The 23,633-nt window shown below is 44.3% G+C and overlaps 1 protein-coding gene across 1 annotated transcript; it reads left to right on the forward strand.

Moving 5' to 3' along the window:
* Nucleotides 1-3,114: 3,114 nt before the first annotated feature.
* Nucleotides 3,115-9,155, forward strand: LOC124646603 (DNA (cytosine-5)-methyltransferase CMT3-like). The gene is made up of 18 exons (XM_047186705.1): nt 3,115-3,605; nt 3,800-3,884; nt 4,435-4,542; nt 4,617-4,754; nt 4,838-4,937; nt 5,134-5,303; nt 5,386-5,451; nt 5,536-5,754; nt 5,832-5,890; nt 5,969-6,035; nt 6,112-6,441; nt 6,534-6,686; nt 6,751-6,838; nt 6,943-7,169; nt 8,458-8,501; nt 8,593-8,662; nt 8,758-8,861; nt 8,960-9,155. The coding sequence occupies exons 1-18, from the start codon at nt 3,115-3,117 to the stop codon at nt 9,153-9,155; spliced, it is 2,715 nt and encodes a 904-aa protein (XP_047042661.1).
* Nucleotides 9,156-23,633: the final 14,478 nt, after the last annotated feature.

The following is a 23,633-nucleotide window of genomic DNA, read 5'->3' on the forward strand; positions in this document are numbered from 1 at the left end:
ACAGTCCGTTTTGTATTTGGGTCTGCGTGTTGGGACGCGTTTTTACCCAAACGGACGCACGCGGTATCCGTTTTACCTTTTGCGTACCCACGTTGGAGATGCCCTAACAACCTAGCTAGTTTCTCAGTGGCCATTACGCCCGCCGCGAGTGGCACACAGCGCACGCACGCAGCCGGCCGACCGGGCTCTGCTGCTGCGTTAGTGCTGACCAGAATCCCGTTTTGGACTCTCTTGCTGCATGTGTAGTTTTCCTCCTCCTTCGCTTTTGGACCTCAATAAAAATGGATGGATCAGGTACGAATTCAGGTCTCCTTCAGGCATCACGTATGTATCCACCGAAGAATCGCGCTTAAGCAGCGCTTTTAATCATCGTGATGGTATCCATACATGGCACTAGCTACATCTATCCGTCTACCTAAACAAGAAACTAAAGGCTGGGTAATGGGGTTCTGCTTTTTGTTTTTCAACGGGAAAAGGTGTGGTTGAGCATGAGCAAGTGCTCGCCATACATTTTTTAGTTTGTCTTTTTTTTTGTATCTCGGAAACTATACGAAGTATGAATTTGAAATCTGCTGGTCAAAAAAAGTTTCGATTTTTTGAGCAATTTAAAATTTTCAAATATTTAAGTGAAAAAAAAATTTGACGGTATATGATTTTAGTGTCATAACAATCGGAACTATTTTTCCTGCATTCTATATCAAATGTTTGTTTTTGAGGAGAAAATGGCTAGCGTGGATCTTGATGCACCTATGAACATCCCATATTGGGGGTGTGCTCCGGGTGTGCAGTGAGCACCGGTGCAAGCGGTGACTTATATGTACTGCCTGATTTGTGGCTAGAACATTTTTTTCCCAGGAATTCTCCCCGGCTTACATCTATATATCAGGCAACATTAACTAAAAGAAATCGGTTGTATTAGTTTTTATACATAAGGCTCTTTTAATTAATAAATCCCTTAACTTTTCAGGATATGTGGCACCGTTTATAAAGCTTGAACAAGTTCAAGAAAACGAGACGAAACTCTGAAGGAAATCAAGTGTATCACCCTCCTTCCACCATCATTCAAACAACTCAATGAGAAAATAGGAAGAGGGTGTGTGACGACTTCCACCCGCATTGACACTTCGTTAAGAGGAGCTAGACGAAAGGCTTGGTAACCCTAGGAACCCGTCGCGCGCCCTAGGTTCGAAAGGGCGTGAAATTTTACCGGTTGAGCATATCTATGAACATGTTGGAGGCACTTGGAGCCGGCGGCGACGTAGTAGGTTGAGGAAGCTCTCATCCGCGCGGCTGCACCTTCTTCTATTTCGGTGGGCTGGCTGGCACGGATTTCGTTTGGCCCCCGAAACCCGCCTATTTTGCACCTTTAGCAAATTCGAACGTCATTGCTCGAGCTACCGCGGAGCTCACGGCCGCAGGGACACCGCCTTCTTGGATGACATAGTTGGGCTGCCTCTTCCGCTTCGGCTTCTTCCCGCCAGCATCAACCCTATGAACACAGGTGGCAAGACGACGGACGAACGGGGAATGACCAATTTAGGATACGGTGGCGCGATTCTCATGGGAGGGTGCCCGAATTCTTCCATGATGACGACTACGCAACGCGGCGAGGATGGATTTGGTGGGGGCGGGGAGATTGGCGGCGACACCGACAGGGGAGCAAAGGGGGCTGAAACTTCACTCGCGCCTACTATCTCACATAAATCGTGTGGGGGGACGAAATGAGAGCTCCAACCCAACTATATCCAGATTTCCAAGTCGAATACCTAGCACCCCCGATGAAAATTTCCGGGTCGACCATTTTTCCGGCATCTGGTCGGGTAATTTTTTTCTTGCTAATACCCGAAATTGGTGGTTACTTTTCGGACACGGATATATGGGATCTTCTAAAGTTTATCCAACGCTACCATATTTTTAGGCAAAGTTGCCAAATGGCTTATCATTTACGGGACAAAAGTCCACCGTGTTTTTTGAAGTTTCTGGCAAAAAAAACTAAATGCAATTGAACACGAATTCATGCTATTTTTCAGCAATTCGGACCCCTTTAATATGTTGACATGGCGGTCAACATGGACATGGATGTGGGTTCGACATTAGATTCGTCTTCCTCCCCAAACCCTAATTCCTCCAATCCCTCCAGGTGCCACTTCCTCCAGCCGCTAGCTCGCAACGCCCTGGCCACCCACTCGCCGCCTCCCACATGACTTCGTCTCACGCGGAGGTCCCGGCATCTTGGCCGATCACACAGCCGCATGTTGGGCGACATCCGGATGGGCATCTTGTTTGTGTAGGTTCTTCTTCTTTGACGACCACCGATACGTCGGCCTCGCGTACACGATTAGGGCAGGCTGAGGCCGACCTTTGCGTGCTCCTCATGCCACCCGGTGTGGATGCGCCACCCGGTGTCCACTCACGCCCAAGCATGAGCCGCAGCGGAGCAACAGAGCGGAGAGGCATCAGCAAGTACATCGGAAAGGTGGGAGTGACCACTAGCCACTAGATCAACTTGATGGGAGGAAGATAGGGAAAGGGGGAGATTTGTTTTTAAAAGTTTGGCTGACAAGTGGTTATCGGTCCACATAAGCAAACTGGCCCTGACAAGTAGGTCCAAGTGGTCAGAAATAGCATTAATTCAATAATTCGTGTTTAGCTAATCAAGGACCGATTTGCGTGCTTCGGTTAAAAAAACATATCCCATGATACATGTTCGTTATTGTAGCTACTTTAAAACATAAATCATTTTTGCCATAAGATTACAATCGGGTACCAATAATAACGTGGACTTTCCAAACTTCTCTCAATCAACCAACGGGCCGAGAATAGGCCGCATCAATCAGTAGGTAATTGCGGATCAGTCCGCACCGAGGCAATTACTACTAACCAAATCGTGTCATTAGCCAAGTCAGAGCTGCATTGGCTGCCCCACAAGTCAGAGAGATAAAAATTCGAACGAGGTGAGATAACAGCCCGCGCGCTCTTCATGCATGCACGACTCCACGCGCTCGAAAATTTCGGGCCACTTTCCTTCCCCACGCGATCGATCCCACTACATAAACCTCCCCCGATTTCCTCCGTCACATTCAACCTCCTCACTCGAATCTGCCGTACGCAGCCATGGCGCCGCCGAGCTCCCTGCCCTCCGCGCCCACGCGCGCCTCCTCTCGCAAGAGGATTCCCTCCGCCAAGGCCTTGCCTGAGCCGGGGCCCGAGCACCAGAGCAGCGGCAAGCGCCCGCTCAAGATGGCATCGTCCGCCAATGCCACGGCGGGGTCCGCGAAGAAGAAGACGACCAAGGCCAAGGCGACCAGGAAGAAGTTGCGGACATGCGCGAAGGAGGGTGACCCGGACGGCGACGACATTTGCGCCGACGAGCCCGACGAGGAGGAGCTCGCCCTGGCGGAGGAGAATGAGCTGGCGGAGCAGGAGGAGGAGCAGGAGGCGGTGGGGCCGCCGACCAGGACGCGGAGGCGGCCGGTGATCAGGAGGCGGGTGGCGAAGCCGAGACGGGTGCAAGGCAGCGGGAACCACGACCATGAGTTCGTCGGCGAGCCAATCCCCCAGGACGAGGCCCTCAAGGCGTGGCCAACGCGTTACCAGCACAGCAGGTAACGCACGCATGCATTAGATTGCTCCCTCCCCCATCTCTTTCTCGGATGAACTACCCATTCTTGCTGCTAGGACTCATCTTCTAATATTACTAGCTCTAATCTGAGTTGATTTTTGTTGGATTTGAGGTGGCTACAAAATGCATGTCTCATATTCTGATCCGAGTTGAGTCGTGTTTCGCATTGCATTGCAGGGCGAAAGTGAATGCCCGGGCACACTACCGCCAGGCCAAGATTGAGGATATCATCTACTGCCTCAATGACGATGTCTATGTAAAGGTCCGTCGTTTTAACTTGTCAATGCCCATGATTGGTTGTTGCTTAACGTTTGTACCCATCGATTGTTATGCATATATGCCTCGGTGTGAATCTGTTTAGGGAATGCCCAAGGATAGTTTATCTTTCGGATGTATGCGCGTACACTGCATTTGAAAATGTAGATGTGATTTTTTTTTCAAATTTTTTGAGATTTCAAAATGTGTGTAAGATGCATTTGAAAATAGAGGGAGCATATGCTCCCATGTTCTAAAAACACCATTCCCATGAATGATCTGCATGTTTATTAACTTGGAACTGATTTCCTTTAGTAGTAATCAATTCTGCATAACTTCATGTGTGGTAAAAGTTTGGACTAAATTTTATAGCAGTACAGTCTAATCGAAATGAATGCTCACGGCTTCATTTTCTTTCACCTAGTGTGAGCAAAAATGCTGAATCAAAGTGCAATTTAGGCATTGGCGTGACATCTAGATGGTTGCTCTTCTGATATATTCGATCTGTGTTTGTTGTCTCGACATCTTACATTTCTAACCCCCTTTGCCGTGTATAGGCTGCAGAAGGAAAGACTGATTTTCTCGGCAGGATAGCCGAGTTTTTCGATGGCACGGACAGCCGTCGGTATTTCACCTGTCGCTGGTTCTACCGCCCAGAGGAAACGGTGTGTACGGTCAGTTGTATTTTTTTTGTATGTCCCAACTCCCAATTGCACTGTGCTGATTGTTGTATTTGCAGGTTATTTCAACAATGATACTAGAAAAAGGTACTGATCACAAGCATGACCCAATACGTGTATTCCTTTCTGAGGACAAGGATGATATTAGTCTTGATTGTATATTATCAAAGATTAAAATAGTCTACGTTGATCCAAACGTAAGTACTTTTGCCTACAACTGTCCATTAATAAACCTGTACATATGTTGTTTCTCACTCTTTTTCCTGTGCATATGCTTTAGTTAAATTCAAGATCCAAGGCTGAGAAGCTTGTAGAGTGTCAGTTTTACTATGACATGTCTTATAGCGAGGCTTTTTCAACTTTTGCCAACATACCATCAGGTAACCAAAGTTTAATGCTGCAACTTGTCTTTTTACCATGCTAATATGAATAAATGTTTTGGCACCAAGTGGCACAGTATTTCCTAACTGAAAAGAGTGTTGTGAAATATTTCTATACAGCGTTTATGATGTCAAAGGTAGTAAATAAGTACAATTTTTCTAACCGTAATTCTTATTGCCTTATTTCTCTCATTAGAGAATGGGCCTATAATCAGCGATACGGCATCTAAGTTCTCGGGCGATACTGTCGATTTGGGTGAGACATCAGCTAAGAAAGCAACCCTTCTAGACCTTTACTCTGGTTGCGGTGGGTTGTCAACAGGCCTTTGTTTAGGTGCAGCTCTAGCCGGGGTCAAACTTGAGACGGTACTTTTCTACATCATCGTTTGGCTGTGATTATGTATTTGTGATCATGATGCTAATCCTACATCTTTCTTCTGTTTTATAGAGGTGGGCGGTTGATTTTAATGAGTTTGCCTGCAAAAGTCTGAAGTATAATCACCCTGACACACAGGTATAAATAAAATTGTAAACTACAATCTTGGTTCCCTTTTGTTGCATATTAATTATATGTTATGTGTCGTTTGTTGGCATGTAGGTTCGAAATGAAAAGGCCGAGGATTACCTTGTACTTCTCAAGGAATGGGCTGTCTTATGTGACAAGTATGTCCATAATGTTGTTCATTCTGATTCAGTCGACCCTTTAGAGGATGAAGAGGAAGATGACGGCCCTCTAGGAGAGGATGAGTATGTGGTGCACAAGGTTATTGGGATATGCTATGGTGGCACTGGGAAGGAAAATACTATATACTTTAAGGTAGCCGTCTTATTTGTTGTTGGGTTTACTCGAAGTTTGTAAATACTGTATGATTGATACATGGTTGTTTTTTGCAGGTGCAATGGGAAGGCTATGATTCTGATGAAGATTCATGGGAGCCGGTGGGGAACCTAAGGTTGGTATCTCATTTGTTATATGCTAATTTAACAATATTTTCCTAATAAAAGTGCACTGACTCTTGTTTTATACCTAGTGACTGTTCTCTGAAGATTAAAGAATTTGTACAAGAGGGTCACCGGCTGAAAATTTTGCCACTACCGGTGAGTATTACTCCTTTTGCCTCTCTTTTTTCTTATTCACACGTTTTTTTGCTGCTATTTACATAATTTCATGTAGGGTGATGTTGATGTCATATGTGGCGGTCCACCGTGTCAAGGAATCAGCGGGTTTAACCGCTTCCGAGACAGTAATAATCCTCTACAGGACGAGAAAAATCGACAGCTAATTACTTTTATGAATATTGTCGAATATTTAAAGCCAAATTATGTTCTCATGGAAAACGTGGTGGACATAGTAAAATTTGCTGAAGGTTACCTGGCAAGTTATGCATTAAGTCGCTTGGTTTCGCTCGATTATCAAGCACGGCTTGGCATGATGGTGGCAGGTTGTTATGGGCTGCCGCAATTTCGTATGAGAGTTTTCCTTTGGGGAGCTCTTCCAACAATGGTCTGCTACCTGTTTATCATGATTTTTTTTCATTTTGAATGTTTGCTGGTATTATATTCTGTAGAATGATTTATTTTCATTTGGCAATGTAGGTGCTCCCAAAATACCCATTGCCTACCCACAAGGTTATTTGGCGTGGCGGAATCCCAACTTCCTTCTCCCAAAGCATTGTTTATGATGAAACGCAAGAATCGACGCTGAAGGAAGCTTTGCTACTTGGTGAAGCAATATCAGATTTACCTGAGGTAATTATTCAATTATCTAATATACCTAATAGCCTACACATTTTTTCTTACTCCTTTTGTGCAGATAGGTAATCATCAGCCAAATGAGATAATGGAGTATGGAGGTAATCCTAGGTCTGTTTTTCAACAATATATAAAACTTAGTCGGAAAGGTATTATGTTTGCATCTACTGACTCTTCAAGTTTTCTTTGTGAAAGCTAGTAATTACAATTTTAGACTTTTATGGTGAGCTGAAGATTTTCTCGATTGTTCCAGATATGCTAGATTATTCCTATGAACACAAGGTTTGTTCTGAGGATGGTAAACTGCTTGATCACCAACCCTTGCAACTAAACAAGGATGATCTTGCACGTGTACAGCAAATCCCCAAGAAAAAAGGCGCAAACTTCCGTTGTCTCAGGGGGGTCAGGGTGGGAGAAGGCAATAAAGTCGAGTTTGATCCTGAAATCGAGCGTGTCTACCTCGATTCAGGAAAGCCTCTGGTATTATTTCTTCTTCCTAACTCTTTAATGGTTTTTGTATATGCTGAAGTTTTATGTTATACGTTTTGCAAGTATTGTGTTATACCAATAGCATAGGACAATAAGTTACTGCATTGTAGTTTGGATGTATTTCCTATGATCCTATGAATAGTGAATGCCTATAATTACATCCTGTTTCTGTGGGATTTTATTTGGTTTGTATAAACTTTTGGTTTTATTATATCTTTTCAAACAGGGACTAAATGTACAATCTAGAACACAGTTGGCTTCAACAGTCAAATCTTCTTTTTCTGTAATGACTGATGTATATAATTTTCTCACTGTTATTCTCGTGCACTAAATCAGAGTGAAGAAAAGGGAGAACAATAAATTTTGAGTTTATTGCTATGTCCATAAGAACGGCCGAGAGAAGGAAGCTTCAACACATTTATACAGCTAAAAACTGCTAAATCCAATATGTTAGATTAAGGATTGTCTTGTTGACTTTGCGCATACAGAGTTCCACCGGAGTTGCGATTTTTCTCAACATGAAGAGAAACCTTAACTGTACAAATATCCTCCTGAGTTAAGCTTACCAATGTATATATGTGCTTGAGGTTCCTGCTGGTCATCAGAATAGATTAGTGCTGCGACATAGGTATTTTAGGTCCCAGAACTCACATATAAACCTAGAAAATGTTGGTTGGCTCTGCATCTCTTACCCTCTAATGTAGATATCTTCTTGTGGTTCCTGCTGGTGATCAGATTAGATTAGTGCTGCTTACCAATGTAGATGTGCACTTGTGGTTCCTGCTGGTCATCAGAATATATTAGTACTGCGAAATCAGGATTTTCTGTCTCAGAACTCACATATAAACCTATAAAGCGTTGGTTGGCTCTGCATCTCTTAACCTGTACTGTTCTCTACTTTCTGCTCTTTTGATAAATAGCTTGTTTAATAGACCAGTAAAAAAGCACTGTAGATGGTTCCATGATGCTGCCACCTCATTACAGAAGACCAGAGTTTTAGTGTGATCACTCATTTAAGAGCTCTCATATTTCACAGTAAACACATTAGCTTCTGAGTTTCTTGTTACTATCCTTGAATTCGATAAAGCCAATGATCTTTACAACACTATCAGTAGTCAAATTACATGGAGAACCTTCATATTAGTGGGAAATAGGATGCTGTTTTCTCTTTGCTTCCATCTCTGAAGAATTCATCAAGTGAAAGAAATGTTGACACATGGTTCATATAGTTTCTTATGCAACCTAAGATTGCTGATGTGCTAGTTTTCCGTGTACCCAGGTCCCTGATTATGCCATGTCTTTTGTTGGGGGAAAATCAAAGAAGTGAGTGTCCGAATCTGTTTTTCTTTTTTTTTTTTTTTGTAACATTGTTCAACTTCTATAATTGTAGTTACCCATGATGATTCTCTTACAGGCCATTTGGACGTCTTTGGAAGGATGAAACAGTTGCAACGGTTGTGACAAGAGCAGAGCCCCACAACCAGGTTAGTGTAGACATACTATGATGGTTTGCATATAGTGTTTTGCTGATCCTTTTTCTTTGCTCTCTTAGTAATGATACTGAATGTTCTATTCTTAGATTATCTTGCACCCAGATCAAGATAGAGTGTTGTCGGTCCGTGAGAATGCAAGATTGCAGGGTTTTCCTGATTATTACCGGATGTGGGGTCCTATTAAACAGAAGTGAGTTTATCTGTCAAGTATCCTGTTATGTGTTTGATATTTGTTTTCCAGTGATGAATTAGAATGGTGGATCACCATTATTTTTGTGATGATACTAGGTACATCCAGGTGGGTAATGCCGTGGCCATTCCTGTCGCTCGGGCATTGGGATACTCTCTTGGTCAGGCATACAAAGGCAATTCAGAAGGACTTGACCAGGCACTTTTTGTTCTTCCCAACAGCTTCACTTCCTTGGGGCAGGCTGCGGTTCCGGATGTCAACATTCCTTCACCTGTAGGCGAATTGGTAGAGTAGACATGGTTTGATTTGAGCCCACTAGAGAGACAGTTACTGCTTGATTTAATGGGTTCTGTCGCATTTTAGTGTTCTTCCAAACATTTTGCAATCTACAGTTTTGACATTTCAATATCTATCTTTTATAAAGTTCATATCAATTTGTCTTTCCTGCCTGAAGATCATTGCTGTGTTTTGTGGCTTCGAAGGTTGCCTGTAGAAAGATTAACATTAGTTCAGGCAATCCAATTATCGTTCTTCCTTCATTGGTTGTCAGCGTGTATTTCTACAATAGACCTGAATCATGCTGATCCTGAAATTGATTATGTATTTGTGGCATTATGTCTGCACCTCATTTCAATGGGTAGTTAACATGTCTCGTTGTAAGAATATTTGGGCCATGGTACTGTCCGTGCCGCTCTCTTTTTCGCTACCATCCTGATCGAATTCCAGTTTTGACCTTGAGTTGCTCTCTGATGAAAAGTCCAGTTTTAGAAATGTATTTCCGACCTGTGAGTGCCTTGGATACTCTTAAGGTTTGTCGATTGAGACAAGACAGGTATCCACGAGTTGTAACTAGAAATCCAACTGTGCCAGTTTGACTCGCTTTCCTTTTAACCTTTCGTTTGCCCACTTGGATAAAATGGTGACTTGTCCTGCACATTGCTTGTTATCCTAGCACCAGGGGAAGTTTGGAAGGAGGGCTGCAACAATGCTTTCAGGCAAGGTTCAACGCTCAAGGAACGTGAGAAGGCACCTGGTATTTCCTCCTTCAGTTCACTTCAAATAGCAGAGCAGATCAACTTATGGATGTCCATATGTGATCTCACTTTTGTTATCTTTTGTTATTTTCGGGCTGTTCATTTCTATTATATATGTGGGTATCCGTGTACAGCAAATGCTCCTCTCTGGACTTGCCCATTTACCTGAAACCTGTCCTTTTCTAACTTGCAGGCGACAACACACCGTGGAGCTACTCGTCCGAAGCACACAAGAACGACGGGGCAAGTTGTAGGAGCTCGGGTCCTGCCGTGTCTAGGGCGTTGATTGTAGGGGAAGGAGGAAGGCTGTCGCGGCCGGGGAAGAGGGCGGCGGCGGCAGGGAGCCGTGGCGGCGGCCAAGGGCGGCGCGGCGGCTAGGGTTTGGAGAGACCGACTCCTTTGGGAGTCGGCAATAATATTCTGACTATTGCTTAATCCTTCACGTACGATTACAACTAGTATTTATGAGCTGAAAAATAGATAAACTAAATGGGCTAAGCCCCTAATTGGACCCAGGGTTGGGCCCCCTCCTGGAATACGTCAGGCCGGTCATAACATCTCTCCCCGCCTGCGCAAACAGCTCGTCCTTGAGCTAGTAGTCTGGATAGTGGAGGGAGAAGTCATCGCGCTGCTCCCACCTGGCCTCCTCCACTGGCAGTCCCTCCCACTGAACCAGCAAGTACCAAACACCTCGACGTAGCTGAGCCCGCAAAACCTTTGCAGGACTCGGAAGAAGCCGGCCATCCGCAATAGGAGGAAGTGCTGGTGTCGCGGCAGGAGGATCACCGCGGTAAGGCTTCAACAGCCCCACATGGAAGACGTCGTGGATGCGGGACTCGGCCGGAAGCTGAAGACGATACGCGAGCGTCCCCACGCGCTCCAAGACGACGAAGGGCCCAGCGTAGCGGGGACCCAGCTTGCGCTTCGCACGCGGGTCCAAGGACTGAGTGGAGCGATGCAGGAGGCGCAGCCACACCCAATCACCGACCGCATACTCCACCTCGCGATGATGTCCATCGTAGTAGTGCTTGGCCAACTGCTGGGCCTGCACGAGGCGTTGCCGCACCTCGGCCAAAACCTCGTCGCGGGTGCGAATGAGCTCACCCGCTATCTCCGTCCGGGCTGTCGCCGAATCCACCGGTATAATGGGCGGCGCTGGACGGCCGTAGACCACCTCGAATGGCGTGGCACGCAGGGCTGAGTGAAAAGAGGTGTTGTAGCAGTACTCCGCCCAGGACAGCCAGTCCACCCATGCGCGCGGACGGTCCCCGGTGACACAGCGAAGGTACATGGCGATGACCTTGTTGACCACCTCTGACTGGCCGTCCGTCTGAGGGTGGAAGGCGGTGCTAAACCGAAGTTTCACCCCCGCCATCCGAAAGAGGTCGTGCCACACATGCCCTGTGAATACCGGGTCGCGATCACTGACAATCGACGCCGGAAATCCGTGGAGGCGAACGATGCCGTCGAAGAAGGCATGAGCCACGGACGCCGCAGTGTATGGGTGCCCAAGCGCGATAAAGTGGGCATACTTGGAGAAGCGGTCAACCACCGTGAGAATCACCGACTTGCCGCCCACCTTGGGGAGGCCCTCAATGAAGTCCATGGAGATATCGGACCACACCTGTGAAGGCACCTCCAGCGGCTGCAACATCCCAGCCGGCCGCAGGGTCTCAGTCTTGTTGCGCTGACACGTCACACAAGAACGCACCCAATCCCGGACCAAGGTACGATCACTGGGGATATAGAAGTCGGCGCGGAGACGGTGGAGGGTCTTCTGAATGCCCTCGTGGCCTGCAGAATGGGCTATCAAAAGCACCTGATGGCGGAGGTCATCGTGGTCGGGCACGAATATGCGGCGCCCATGCACAAGCAGGCCGTCGGCCACGCGCCATGGTGCGGCCAACTCGCCCGTCTCCAACTGCTGCCGCAGGAGCTGAGCGTCGGCCGCCACCTAAGTTGCCCGGCGAATGGCGTCGAAGAGGGCGAAGGAGGGTCCCGAACGGAGGCACATCACCGCCCCCTCGGAGACGTCGTCCGCCTCATCCTGGTCCGTGTCGCGCCGGGACAGGGCATTCGCCACCGTATTGAGGCGGCCAGGCCGGTACTCAACGGTGAAGTCGAAACCGAAGAGCTTGCTGATCCATTGATGTTGCGGCACCGTCGAGAGTCGCTGGTCCAATAGGAACTTGAGGCTGTAGTGATCCGTGCGAATCCGGAACGACCGCCCCCAAAGATATGGACGCCAGTGGCGCACAGCCTGCACCAAACCGATGAGCTCCTGCTCGTAAGCGGCGAGCTTGAGGTGGCGCGCGGCGAAGGGGCGGCTGAAGTAGGCGAGAGGCCAATCGCCCTGGTGTAGCACAGCGCCGAACCCCACCCCGGAGGCGTCGCAGTCCAGGATGAAGGGGCGGGTGAAGTCCGGCATCTGCAAAACGGGGCCCTGATGTCTACGGGTGCTTCTATTCTTGTAGACAGTGTTGGGCCTCCAAGAGCAGAGGTTTGTAGAACAGCAGCAAGTTTCCCTTAAGTGGATCACCCAAGGTTTATCGAACTCAGGGAGGAAGAGGTCAAAGATATCCCTCTCATGCAACCCTGCAACCACAAAGCAAGAAGTCTCTTGTGTCCCCAACACACCTAATAGGTGCACTAGTTCGGCGAAGAGATAGTGAAATACAGGTGGTATGAATGAATATGAGCAGTAGTAACGGCGCCGTGAAAATAGCTTGCTGGCGTGTGGTTGATGGTGGTAATATGGTAGCGATAGTAACGCAAGTAAAACAAGTAAACAAGCAGCGATAGCGTATTTAGGAACAAGGCCTAGGGATTACACTTTCACTAGTGGACACTCTCAACATTGATCACATAACAGAATAGATAAATGCATACTCTACACTCTCTTGTTGGATGATGAACACATTGCGTAGGATTACACGAACCCTCAATGCCGGAGTTAACAAGCTCCACAATTCAATGTTCATATTTAAATAACCTTAGAGTGCATGAAAGATCAACACGACTAAACCAAGTACTAACACAGCATGCACACTCGTCACCTTCACACTATGTAGGAGGAATAGATCACATTAATACCATCATAGCAATAGTTAACTTCATAATCTACAAGAGATCATAATCATAGCATACACCAAGTACTAACACGGATGCACACACCGTCACCATTACACCGTGTAGGAGGAATAAAACTACTTTAATAACATTGCTAGAGTAGCACATAGATAAATTGTGATACAAAACACATTGCAATCATAAAGAGATATAAATAAGCACTTCACTACGCCATTCATAACGGTGAATAAGTATTCCGTGAAATATAGCCTAAGAGACCCACACGGTGCACACACTTGTCACCTTTACACACGTGGGACAAGGAGTCTCCGGAGATCACATAAGTAAAATTCACTTGACTAGCATAACGACATCTAGATTACAAGCATCATCATATGAATCTCAATCATGTAAGGCAGCTCATGAGATTATTGTATTGAAGCACATAGGAGAGAGATGAACCACATAGCTACCGGTACAGCCCCGAGCCTCGATGGAGAACTACTCCCTCCTCATGGGAGACAGCAGCGTTGATGAAGATGGCGGTGGAGATGGCAGCGGTGTCGATGGAGAAGCCTTCCGGGGGCACTTCCCCGCTCCGGCAGGGTGCCGGAACAGAGACTCCTGTCCCCCAGATCTTGGCTTCGCGATGACGGCGGCTCTGGAAGGTTTCTGTGGGTTTCGTCGAACGTAATGGTTTTCGCGACGGAGGCTTTAAATAGGCGGAAGGGCAGCCTCGGAGGGGGCCTGGGGCCACCACACCATAGGGCGGCGCGGCCCCCCCTCTGGCCGCGCCAGGGTGTGGTGTGGGGCCCCCGTGGCTTCCCTCTGGCGGCTCTCGGGTGTTCTGGATGGTTCCGGGAAAAATAGGAACCTGGGCGTTGATTTCGTCCGATTCCGAGAATATTTTGTTACTAGGATTTCTGAAACCAAAAACAGCAGAAAACAGGAACTGGCACTTCGGCATCTTGTTAATAGGTTAGTTCCAGAAAATGCACGAATATGACATAAAGTGTGCATAAAACATGTAGATAACATCAATAATGTGGCATGGAACATAAGAAATTATCGATACGTCGGAGACGTATCAGCATCCCCAAGCTTAGTTCCGCTCGTCCCGAGCAGGTAAAACGATAACAAAGATAATTTCTGAAGTGACATGCCATCATAACCTTGATCATACTATTTGTAAACATATGTAATGAATGCAGCGATCAAAACAATGGTAATGACATGAGTAAACAAGTGAATCATAAAGCAAAGACTTTTCATGAATAGTACTTCAAGACAAGCATCACTAAGTCTTGCATAAGAGTTAACTCATAAAGCAATAAATCAAAGTAAAGACATTGAAGCAACACAAAGGAAGATTAAGTTTCAGCGGTTGCTTTCAACTTATAACATGTATATCTCATAGATAATTGTCAACATAGAGTAATATAACAAGTGCAATATGCAAGTATGTAGGAATCAATGCACGAGTTCACACAAGTGTTTGCTTCTTGAGGTGGATAGAGATAGGTGAACTGACTCAACATAAAAGTAAAGAGAATGGTCCTTCAAAGAGGAAAGCATCGATTGCTATATTTGTGCTAGAGCTTTTATTTTAAAAACATGAAACAATTTTGTCAACGGTAGTAATAAAGCATATGAGTTATGTAAATTATATCTTACAAGTTGCAAGTCTCATGCATAGTATACTAATAGTGCCCGCACCTTGTCCTAATTAGCTTGGACTACCGGATCATTGCAATACACATGTTTTAACCAAGTGTCACAATGGGGTACCTCCATGCCGCCCGTACAAAGGTCTAAGGAGAAAGCTCGCATTTTGGATTTCTCGCTTTTGATTATTCTCAACTTAGACATCCATACCGGGACAACAGATAATGGACTCCTCTTTAATGCATAAGCATGTGACAACAATTATTATTCTCATATGAGATTGAGGATATATGTCCAAAACTCAAACTTCCACCATGAATCATGGCTTTAGTTAGCGGCCCAATGTTCTTCTCTAACAATATGCATGCTCCAACCATTAAGGTGGTAGATCTCTCTTACTTCAGACAAGACGGACATGCATAGAAACTCACATGATATTCAACAAAGAGTAGTTGATGGCGTCCCCAGAAACATGGTTATCGCACAACAAGCAACTTAATAAGAGATAAAGTGCATAAGTACATATTCAATACCACAATAGTTTTTAAGCTATTTGTCCCATGAGCTATATATTGTAGAGGTGAATGATGGAATTTTAAAGATAGCACTCAAGCAATTTACTTTGGAATGGCTGAGAAATACCATGTAGTAGGTAGGTATGGTGGACACAAATGGCATAGTGGTTGGCTCAAGTATTTTGGATGCATGAGAAGTATTCCCTCTCGATACAAGGTTTAGGCTAGCAAGGTTATTTGAAACAAACACAAGGATGAACGGTGCAGCAAAACTCACATAAAAGACACATTGTAAACGTTATAAGACTCTACACCGTCTTCCTTGTTGTTCAAAACTCAATTCTAGATGTTATCTAGACTCTAGAGAAACCAAATATGCAAACCAAATTAGCAAGCTCTAAGTGTTTCTTCATTAATGGGTGCAAAGTATATGATGCAAGATCTTAAACATGAGCACAACAATTACCAAGTATCAAATTATCCAAGACAATTTATCAATTACTACATGTAGCATTTCCCGTTTCCAACCATATAACAATTAACGAAGCAGTTTCAACCTTCGCCATGAACATTAAAAGCTAAGAACACATGTGTTCATACGAACCAGCGGAGCGTGTCTCTCTCCCACACAAGCATTTATTCAAACAAAAACAAAAACAAAAGCACGCAGACGCTCCAAGTAAAGTACATAAGATGTGGCCGAATAAAAATATAGTTTCAAGAGAAGGAACTCGATAATTTGTCGATGAAGAAGGGGATGCCTTGGGCATCCCCAAGCTTAGATGCTTGAGTCTTCTTGAAATATGCAGGGGTGAACCACCGGGGCATCCCCAAGCTTAGAGCTTTCACTCTTCTTGATCATAGTATATCATCCTCCTCTCTTGACCCTTGAAAACTTCCTCCACACCAAACTCGAAACAACTCATTAGAGGGTTAGTGCACAATAAAAAATTAACATGTTCAGAGGTGACACAATCATTCTTAACACTTCTGGACATTGCATAAAGCTACTGGACATTAATGGAACAAAGAAATTCATCCACCATAGCAAAAGAGGCAATGCGAAATAAAAGGCAGAATCTGTCAAAACAGAACAGTCCGTAAAGATGGATTTTATTGAGGCACCAGACTTGCTCAAATGAAAATGCCCAAATTGAATAAAAGTTGCGTACATATCTGAGGATCATGCACGTAATATGGCTTAATTTTGTGAGCTACCTATAGGGAGTCAGGTCGAAATTCGTGACAGCAAAGAAATCTGAAACTGCGCAGTAATCCAAATCTAGTATCAACATTTCTATCAAAGACTTTACTTGGCACAACAATGCAATAAAATAAGATAAGGAGAGGTTGCTACAGTAGTAACAACTTCCTAGACACAAATATAAAATAGAGGTACTGTAGCAAAATAAACACATGGGTTATCTCCCAAGAAGTTCTTTCTTTATAGCCATTAAGATGGGCTCAGCAGTTTTAATGATGCACTCGCAAGAAATAGTATTTGAAGCAAAAGAGAGCATCAAGAAGCAAATCCAAAACACATTTAAGTCTAACATGCTTCCTATGCATAGGAATCTTGTAAATAAGCAAGTTCATGAAGAGCAAAGTGACAAGCATAGGAAGATAAAACAAGTGTAGCTTCAAAAATTTCAGCACATAGAGAGGCATTTTAGTAACATGAAAATTTCTACAACCATATTTTCCTCTCTCATAATAACTTTCAGTAGCAACATGAGCAAACTCAACAATATAACTATCACATAAAGCATTCTTATCATGAGTCTCATGCATAAAATAATTACTCTCCACATAAGCATAATCAATTTTATTAGTTGTAGTGGGAGCAAATTCAACAAAGTAGCTATCATTATTATTCTCATCAAGTGTAGGAGGCATAGTATAATCACAACAAAATTTACTCTCCATAGTAGGTGGCACCAAAAGACCACTATCATTATAATCATCATAAATAGGAGGCAAAGTATCATCAAAGAAAATTTTCTCCTCAATGCTTGGGGGACTAAAAAGATCATGCTCATCAAAACCAGCTTCCCCAAGCTTAGAATTTTCCATATCATTAGCAACAATGGTATTCAAAGCGTTCATACTAATATTACTACCAGACATGCAAATAAGATTCCATAGGTTTTTTAATTTTCGCATTAAACCATTCATGTCTTGACTCTGGAAATAGTACAAAGAGCTCACAGATGTTTTCCATTATGCCTTACTAGTGTAAAACAAGAAACAAAAAGATGCAATTGCAGGATCTAAAGGAAATAGCTTCGAGTGCTTACAACGGCGAAAATAGCTTAGTAGCCGAGATCCGGAGTGTGAGTACCTTTTACCTTTCCTCCCCGGCAACGGCGCAAGAAAAGTGCTTGATGTCTACGGGTGCTTCTATTCTTGTAGACAGTGTTGGGCCTCCAAGAGCAGAGGTTTGTAGAACAGCAGCAAGTTTCCCTTAAGTGGATCACCCAAGGTTTATCGAACTCAGGGAGGAAGAGGTCAAAGATATCCCTCTCATGCAACCCTGCAACCACAAAGCAAGAAGTCTCTTGTGTCCCCAACACACCTAATAGGTGCACTAGTTCGGCGAAGAGATAGTGAAATACATGTGGTATGAATGAATATGAGCAGTAGTAACGGTGCCAGAAAATAGCTTGCTGGCGTGTGGTTGATGGTGGTAATATGGTAGCAGTAGTAACGCTGAAGAAACAAGTAAACAAGCAGCGATAGCGATATTTAGGAACAAGGCCTAGGGATTACACTTTCACTAGTGGACACTCTCAACATTGATCACATAACGAGAATAGATAAATGCATACTCTACACTCTCTTGTTGGATGATGAACACATTGCGTAGGATTACACGAACCCTCAATGCCGGAGTTAACAAGCTCCACAATTCAATGTTCATATTTAAATAACCTTAGAGTGCATGAAAGATCAACACGACTAAACCAAGTACTAACACAGCATGCACACTGTCACCTTCACACTATGTAGGAGGAATAGATCACATTAATACCATCATAGCAATAGTTAACTTCATAATCTACAAGAGATCATAATCATAGCATACACCAAGTACTAACACGGATGCACACACTCGTCACCATTACACCGTGTAGGAGGAATAAAACTACTTTAATAACATTGCTAGAGTAGCACATAGATAAATTGTGATACAAAACACATTGCAATCATAAAGAGATATAAATAAGCACTTCACTACGTCATTCATAACAGTGAATAAGTATTCTGTGAAATATAGCCTAAGATACCCACACGGTGCACACACTGTCACCTTTACACACGTGGGACAAGGAGTCTCCGGAGATCACATAAGTAAAATTCACTTGACTAGCATAACGACATCTAGATTACAAGCATCATCATATGAATCTCAATCATGTAAGGCAGCTCATGAGATTATTGTATTGAAGCACATAGGAGAGAGATGAACCACATAGCTACCGGTACAGCCCCGAGCCTCGATGGAGAACTACTCCCTCCTCATGGGAGACAGCAGCGTTGATGAAGATGGCGGTGGAGATGGCAGCGGTTTCGATGGAGAAGCCTTCCGGGGGCACTTCCCCGCTCCGGCAGGGTGCCGGAACAGAGACTCCTGTCCCCCAGATCTTGGCTTCGCGATGGCGGCGGCTCTGGAAGGTTTCTGTGGGTTTCGTCGAACGTAATAGGGTTTTCGCGACGGAGGCTTTAAATAGGCGGAAGGGCAGCCTCGGAGGGGGCCTGGGGCCACCACACCATAGGGCGGCGCGGCCCCTCTCTGGCCGCGCCAGGGTGTGGTGTGGGGCCCCCAGGGCTTCCCTCTGGCGGCTCTCGGGTGTTCTGGATGGTTCCGGGAAAAATAGGAACATGTGCGTTGATTTCGTCCGATTCCGAGAATATTTTGTTACTAGGATTTCTGAAACCAAAAACAACAGAAAACAGGAACTGGCACTTCGGCATCTTGTTAATAGGTTAGTTCCAGAAAATGCACGAATATGACATAAAGTGTGCATAAAACATGTAGATAACATCAATAATGTGGCATGGAACATAAGAAATTATCGATACGTCGGAGACGTATCAGCATCCCCAAGCTTAGTTCTGCTCGTACCGAGCAGGTAAAACGATAACAAAGATAATTTCTGAAGTGACATGCCATCATAACCTTGATCATACTATTTGTAAACATATGTAATGAATGCAGCGATCAAAACAATGGTAATGACATGAGTAAACAAGTGAATCATAAAGCAAAGACTTTTCATGAATAGTACTTCAAGACAAGCATCAATAAGTCTTGCATAAGAGTTAACTCATAAAGCAATAAATCAAAGTAAAGACATTGAAGCAACACAAAGGAAGATTAAGTTTCAGCGGTTGCTTTCAACTTATAACATGTATATCTCATAGATAATTGTCAACATAGAGTAATATAACAAGTGCAATATGCAAGTATGTAGGAATCAATGCACAGTTCACACAAGTGTTTGCTTCTTGAGGTGGATAGAGATAGGTGAACTGACTCAACATAAAAGTAAAGAGAATGGTCCTTCAAAGAGGAAAGCATCGATTGCTATATTTGTGCTAGAGCTTTTATTTTAAAAACATGAAACAATTTTGTCAACGGTAGTAATAAAGCATATGAGTTATGTAAATTATATCTTACAAGTTGCAAGTCTCATGCATAGTATACTAATAGTGCCCGCACCTTGTCCTAATTAGCTTGGACTACCGGATCATTGCAATACACATGTTTTAACCAAGTGTCACAATGGGGTACCTCCATGCCGCCTGTACAAAGGTCTAAGGAGAAAGCTCGCATTTTGGATTTCTCTCTTTTGATTATTCTCAACTTAGACATCCATACCGGGACAACATGAACAACAGATAATGGACTCCTCTTTAATGCATAAGCATGTGACAACAATTATTATTCTCATATGAGATTGAGGATATATGTCCAAAACTGAAACTTCCACCATGAATCATGGCTTTAGTTAGCGGCCCAATGTTCTTCTCTAACAATATGCATGCTCGAACCATTAAGGTGGTAGATCTCTCTTAGTTCAGACAAGACGGACATGCATAGCAACTCACATGATATTCAACAAAGAGTAGTTGATGGCGTCCCCAGAAACATGGTTATCGCACAACAAGCAACTTAATAAGAGATAAAGTGCATAAGTACATATTCAATACCACAATAGTTTTTAAGCTATTTGTCCCATGAGCTATATATTGTAGAGGTGAATGATGGAATTTTAAAGATAGCACTCAAGCAATTTACTTTGGAATGGCTGAGAAATACCATGTAGTAGGTAGGTATGGTGGACACAAATGGCATAGTGGTTGGCTCAAGTATTTTGGATGCATGAGAAGTATTCCCTCTCGATACAAGGTTTAGGATAGCAAGATTATTTGAAACAAACACAAGGATGAACGGTGCAGCAAAACTCACATAAAAGACACATTGTAAACATTATAAGACTCTACACCGTCTTCCTTGTTGTTCAAAACTCAATACTAGATGTTATCTAGACTCTAGAGAAACCAAATATGCAAACCAAATTAGCAAGCTCTAAGTGTTTCTTCATTAATGGGTGCAAAGTATATGATGCAAGAGCTTAAACATGAGCACAACAATTGCCAAGTATCAAATTATCCAAGACATTTTATCAATTACTACATGTAGCATTTCCCGTTTCCAACCATATAACAATTAACGAAGCAGTTTCAACCTTCGCCATGAACATTAAAAGCTAAGAACACATGTGTTCATACGAACCAGCGGAGCGTGTCTCTCTCCCACACAAGCATTTATTCAAACAAAAACAAAAAAAAAAGCACGCAGACGCTCCAAGTAAAGTACATAAGATGTGGCCGAATAAAAATATAGTTTCAAGAGAAGGAACCTGATAATTTGTCGATGAAGAAGGGGATGCCTTGGGCATCCCCAAGCTTAGATGCTTGAGTCTTCTTGAAATATGCAGGGGTGAACCACCGGGGCATCCCCAAGCTTAGAGCTTTCACTCTTCTTGATCATAGTATATCATCCTCCTCTCTTGACCCTTGAAAACTTCCTCCACACCAAACTCGAAACAACTCATTAGAGGGTTAGTGCACAATAAAAATTAACATGTTCAGAGGTGACACAATCATTCTTAACACTTCTGGACATTGCATAAAGCTACTGGACATTAATGGAACAAAGAAATTCATCCACCATAGCAAAAGAGGCAATGCGAAATAAAAGGCAGAATCTGTCAAAACAGAACAGTCCGTAAAGATGGATTTTATTGAGGCACCAGACTTGCTCAAATGAAAATGCCCAAATTGAATGAAAGTTGCGTACATATCTGAGGATCATGCACGTAAATTGGCTTAATTTTCTGAGCTACCTACAGGGAGGCAGGTCGAAATTCATGACAGCAAAGAAATCTGAAACTGCGCAGTAATCCAAATCTAGTATCAACATTTCTATCAAAGACTTTACTTGGCACAACAATGCAATAAAATAAGATAAGGAGAGGTTGCTACAGTAGTAACAACTTCCTAGACACAAATATAAAATAGAGGTACTGTAGCAAAATAAACACATGGGTTATCTCCCAAGAAGTTCTTTCTTTATAGCCATTAAGATGGGCTCAGCAGTTTTAATGATGCACTCGCAAGAAATAGTATTTGAAGCAAAAGAGAGCATCAAGAAGCAAATCCAAAACACATTTAAGTCTAACATGCTTCCTATGCATAGGAATCTTGTAAATAAGCAAGTTCATGAAGAGCAAAGTGACAAGCATAGGAAGATAAAACAAGTGTAGCTTCAAAAATTTCAGCACATAGAGAGGCATTTTAGTAACATGAAAATTTCTACAACCATATTTTCCTCTCTCATAATAACTTTCAGTAGCAACATGAGCAAACTCAACAATATAACTATCACATAAAGCATTCTTATCATGAGTCTCATGCATAAAATAATTACTCTCCACATAAGCATAATCAATTTTATTAGTTGTAGTGGGAGCAAATTCAACAAAGTAGCTATCATTATTATTCTCATCAAGTGTAGGAGGCATAGTATAATCACAACAAAATTTACTCTCCATAGTAGGTGGCACCAAAAGACCACTATCATTATAATCATCATAAATAGGAGGCAAAGTATCATCAAAGAAAATTTTCTTCTCAATGCTTGGGGGACTAAAAAGATCATGCTCATCAAAACCAGCTTCCCCAAGCTTAGAATTTTCCATATCATTAGCAACAATGGTATTCAAAGCGTTCATACTAATATTACTACCAGCATGCAAAAATAGGAACCTGGGCGTTGATTTCGTCCGATTCCGAGAATATTTCGTTACTAGGATTTCTGAAACCAAAAACAGCAGAAAACAGGAACTGACACTTCGGCATCTTGTTAATAGGTTAGTTCCAGAAAATGCACGAATATGACATAAACTGTGCATAAAACATGTAGATAACATCAATAATGTGGCATGAAACATAAGAAATTATCGATACGTCGGAGACGTATCGGAGCCAGTCGTGAGGGCCCCCTTCAGGGCCTCGAATGCCGCAGTAGCCTCGTCGTCCCAAGCGAAACCGTCGCGACGCAGCAGGCGCGTGAGCGGTGCCGCGATGAGGCCGTAGTCCCGGATGAACTTCCGGTAGTAGCCGGCGAGGCCCGAGAAGCCGCGCAAGGCGCGCGCGGCGAGTGCGGTACCGGCCAGGCCGCGACGGCGGCCACCTTGTCCGCATCCATGGCCACCCCCTCGGCGGAGATGACGTGGCCGAGGTAGGCGACCGATGACGTCCCGAACGAGCACTTCGAGCGCTTAAGGTGAAGATGGTGCGCTCGAAGCTCGTTGAAGACGATGTCGATGTGCTGCAGGTGCTCCGCCCAAGAGAAACAAAAAAACAGGCACAAAAAAAAAACAGGCATCAAAAAAAAACAGGCACAAACCGGCGTAAGTAGGGGCGAAGGACATCGTTCATGAGAGCCTGGAATGTCGCGGGGGCGTTGGTGAGGCCGAAAGGCATCACCAAGAACTCGAAGTGGCCGTGGTGAGTCCGGAACACCGTCTTGGCGATATCCTCCGGGTGCATGCGCACCTGATGGTAGCCCGACCGCAAGTCGAGCTTGGTGAAGAAGCGTGCCCCGTGGAGCTCGTCGAAGAGTTCGTCCACCACCGGAATTGGGAACTTATCCTTCAGCGTCAGCGCGTTGAGGGCGCGGTAGTCGATGCAGAAGCGCCACGTACCGTCCGACTTGCGGACGAGGAGGACCGGCGCCGAGAATGGTGACGTGGAGATCCGAATGATACCGGCGGCTAGCATGAGTGTGCACTGCCGCTCCAACTCGTCCTTCTGCAGCTGGAGATAGCGATAGGGCCGCACCGCGACTGGCGCCGTGTCCGGGAAGAGGTGGATACGATGATCGTACACCCGAACCGGCGGTAGCCCTGCGGCTCGTC

This window comes from Lolium rigidum, chromosome 1 (genome assembly GCF_022539505.1).
Source record: "Lolium rigidum isolate FL_2022 chromosome 1, APGP_CSIRO_Lrig_0.1, whole genome shotgun sequence".
NCBI classification, from domain to species: domain Eukaryota; kingdom Viridiplantae; phylum Streptophyta; class Magnoliopsida; order Poales; family Poaceae; genus Lolium; species Lolium rigidum.

Excerpts from the sequence above, each read along its gene's own strand:
- LOC124646603 (XM_047186705.1), top strand. The coding sequence starts at position 3,115 with ATGGCGCCGCCGAGCTCCCTGCCCTCCGCGCCCACGCGCGCCTCCTCT. Across the intron at positions 6,687-6,750 it reads CAATATCAGATTTACCTGAG|ATAGGTAATCATCAGCCAAA; the intron begins GTAATTATTCAA and ends CCTTTTGTGCAG. Across the intron at positions 8,502-8,592 it reads GTTGGGGGAAAATCAAAGAA|GCCATTTGGACGTCTTTGGA; the intron begins GTGAGTGTCCGA and ends ATTCTCTTACAG.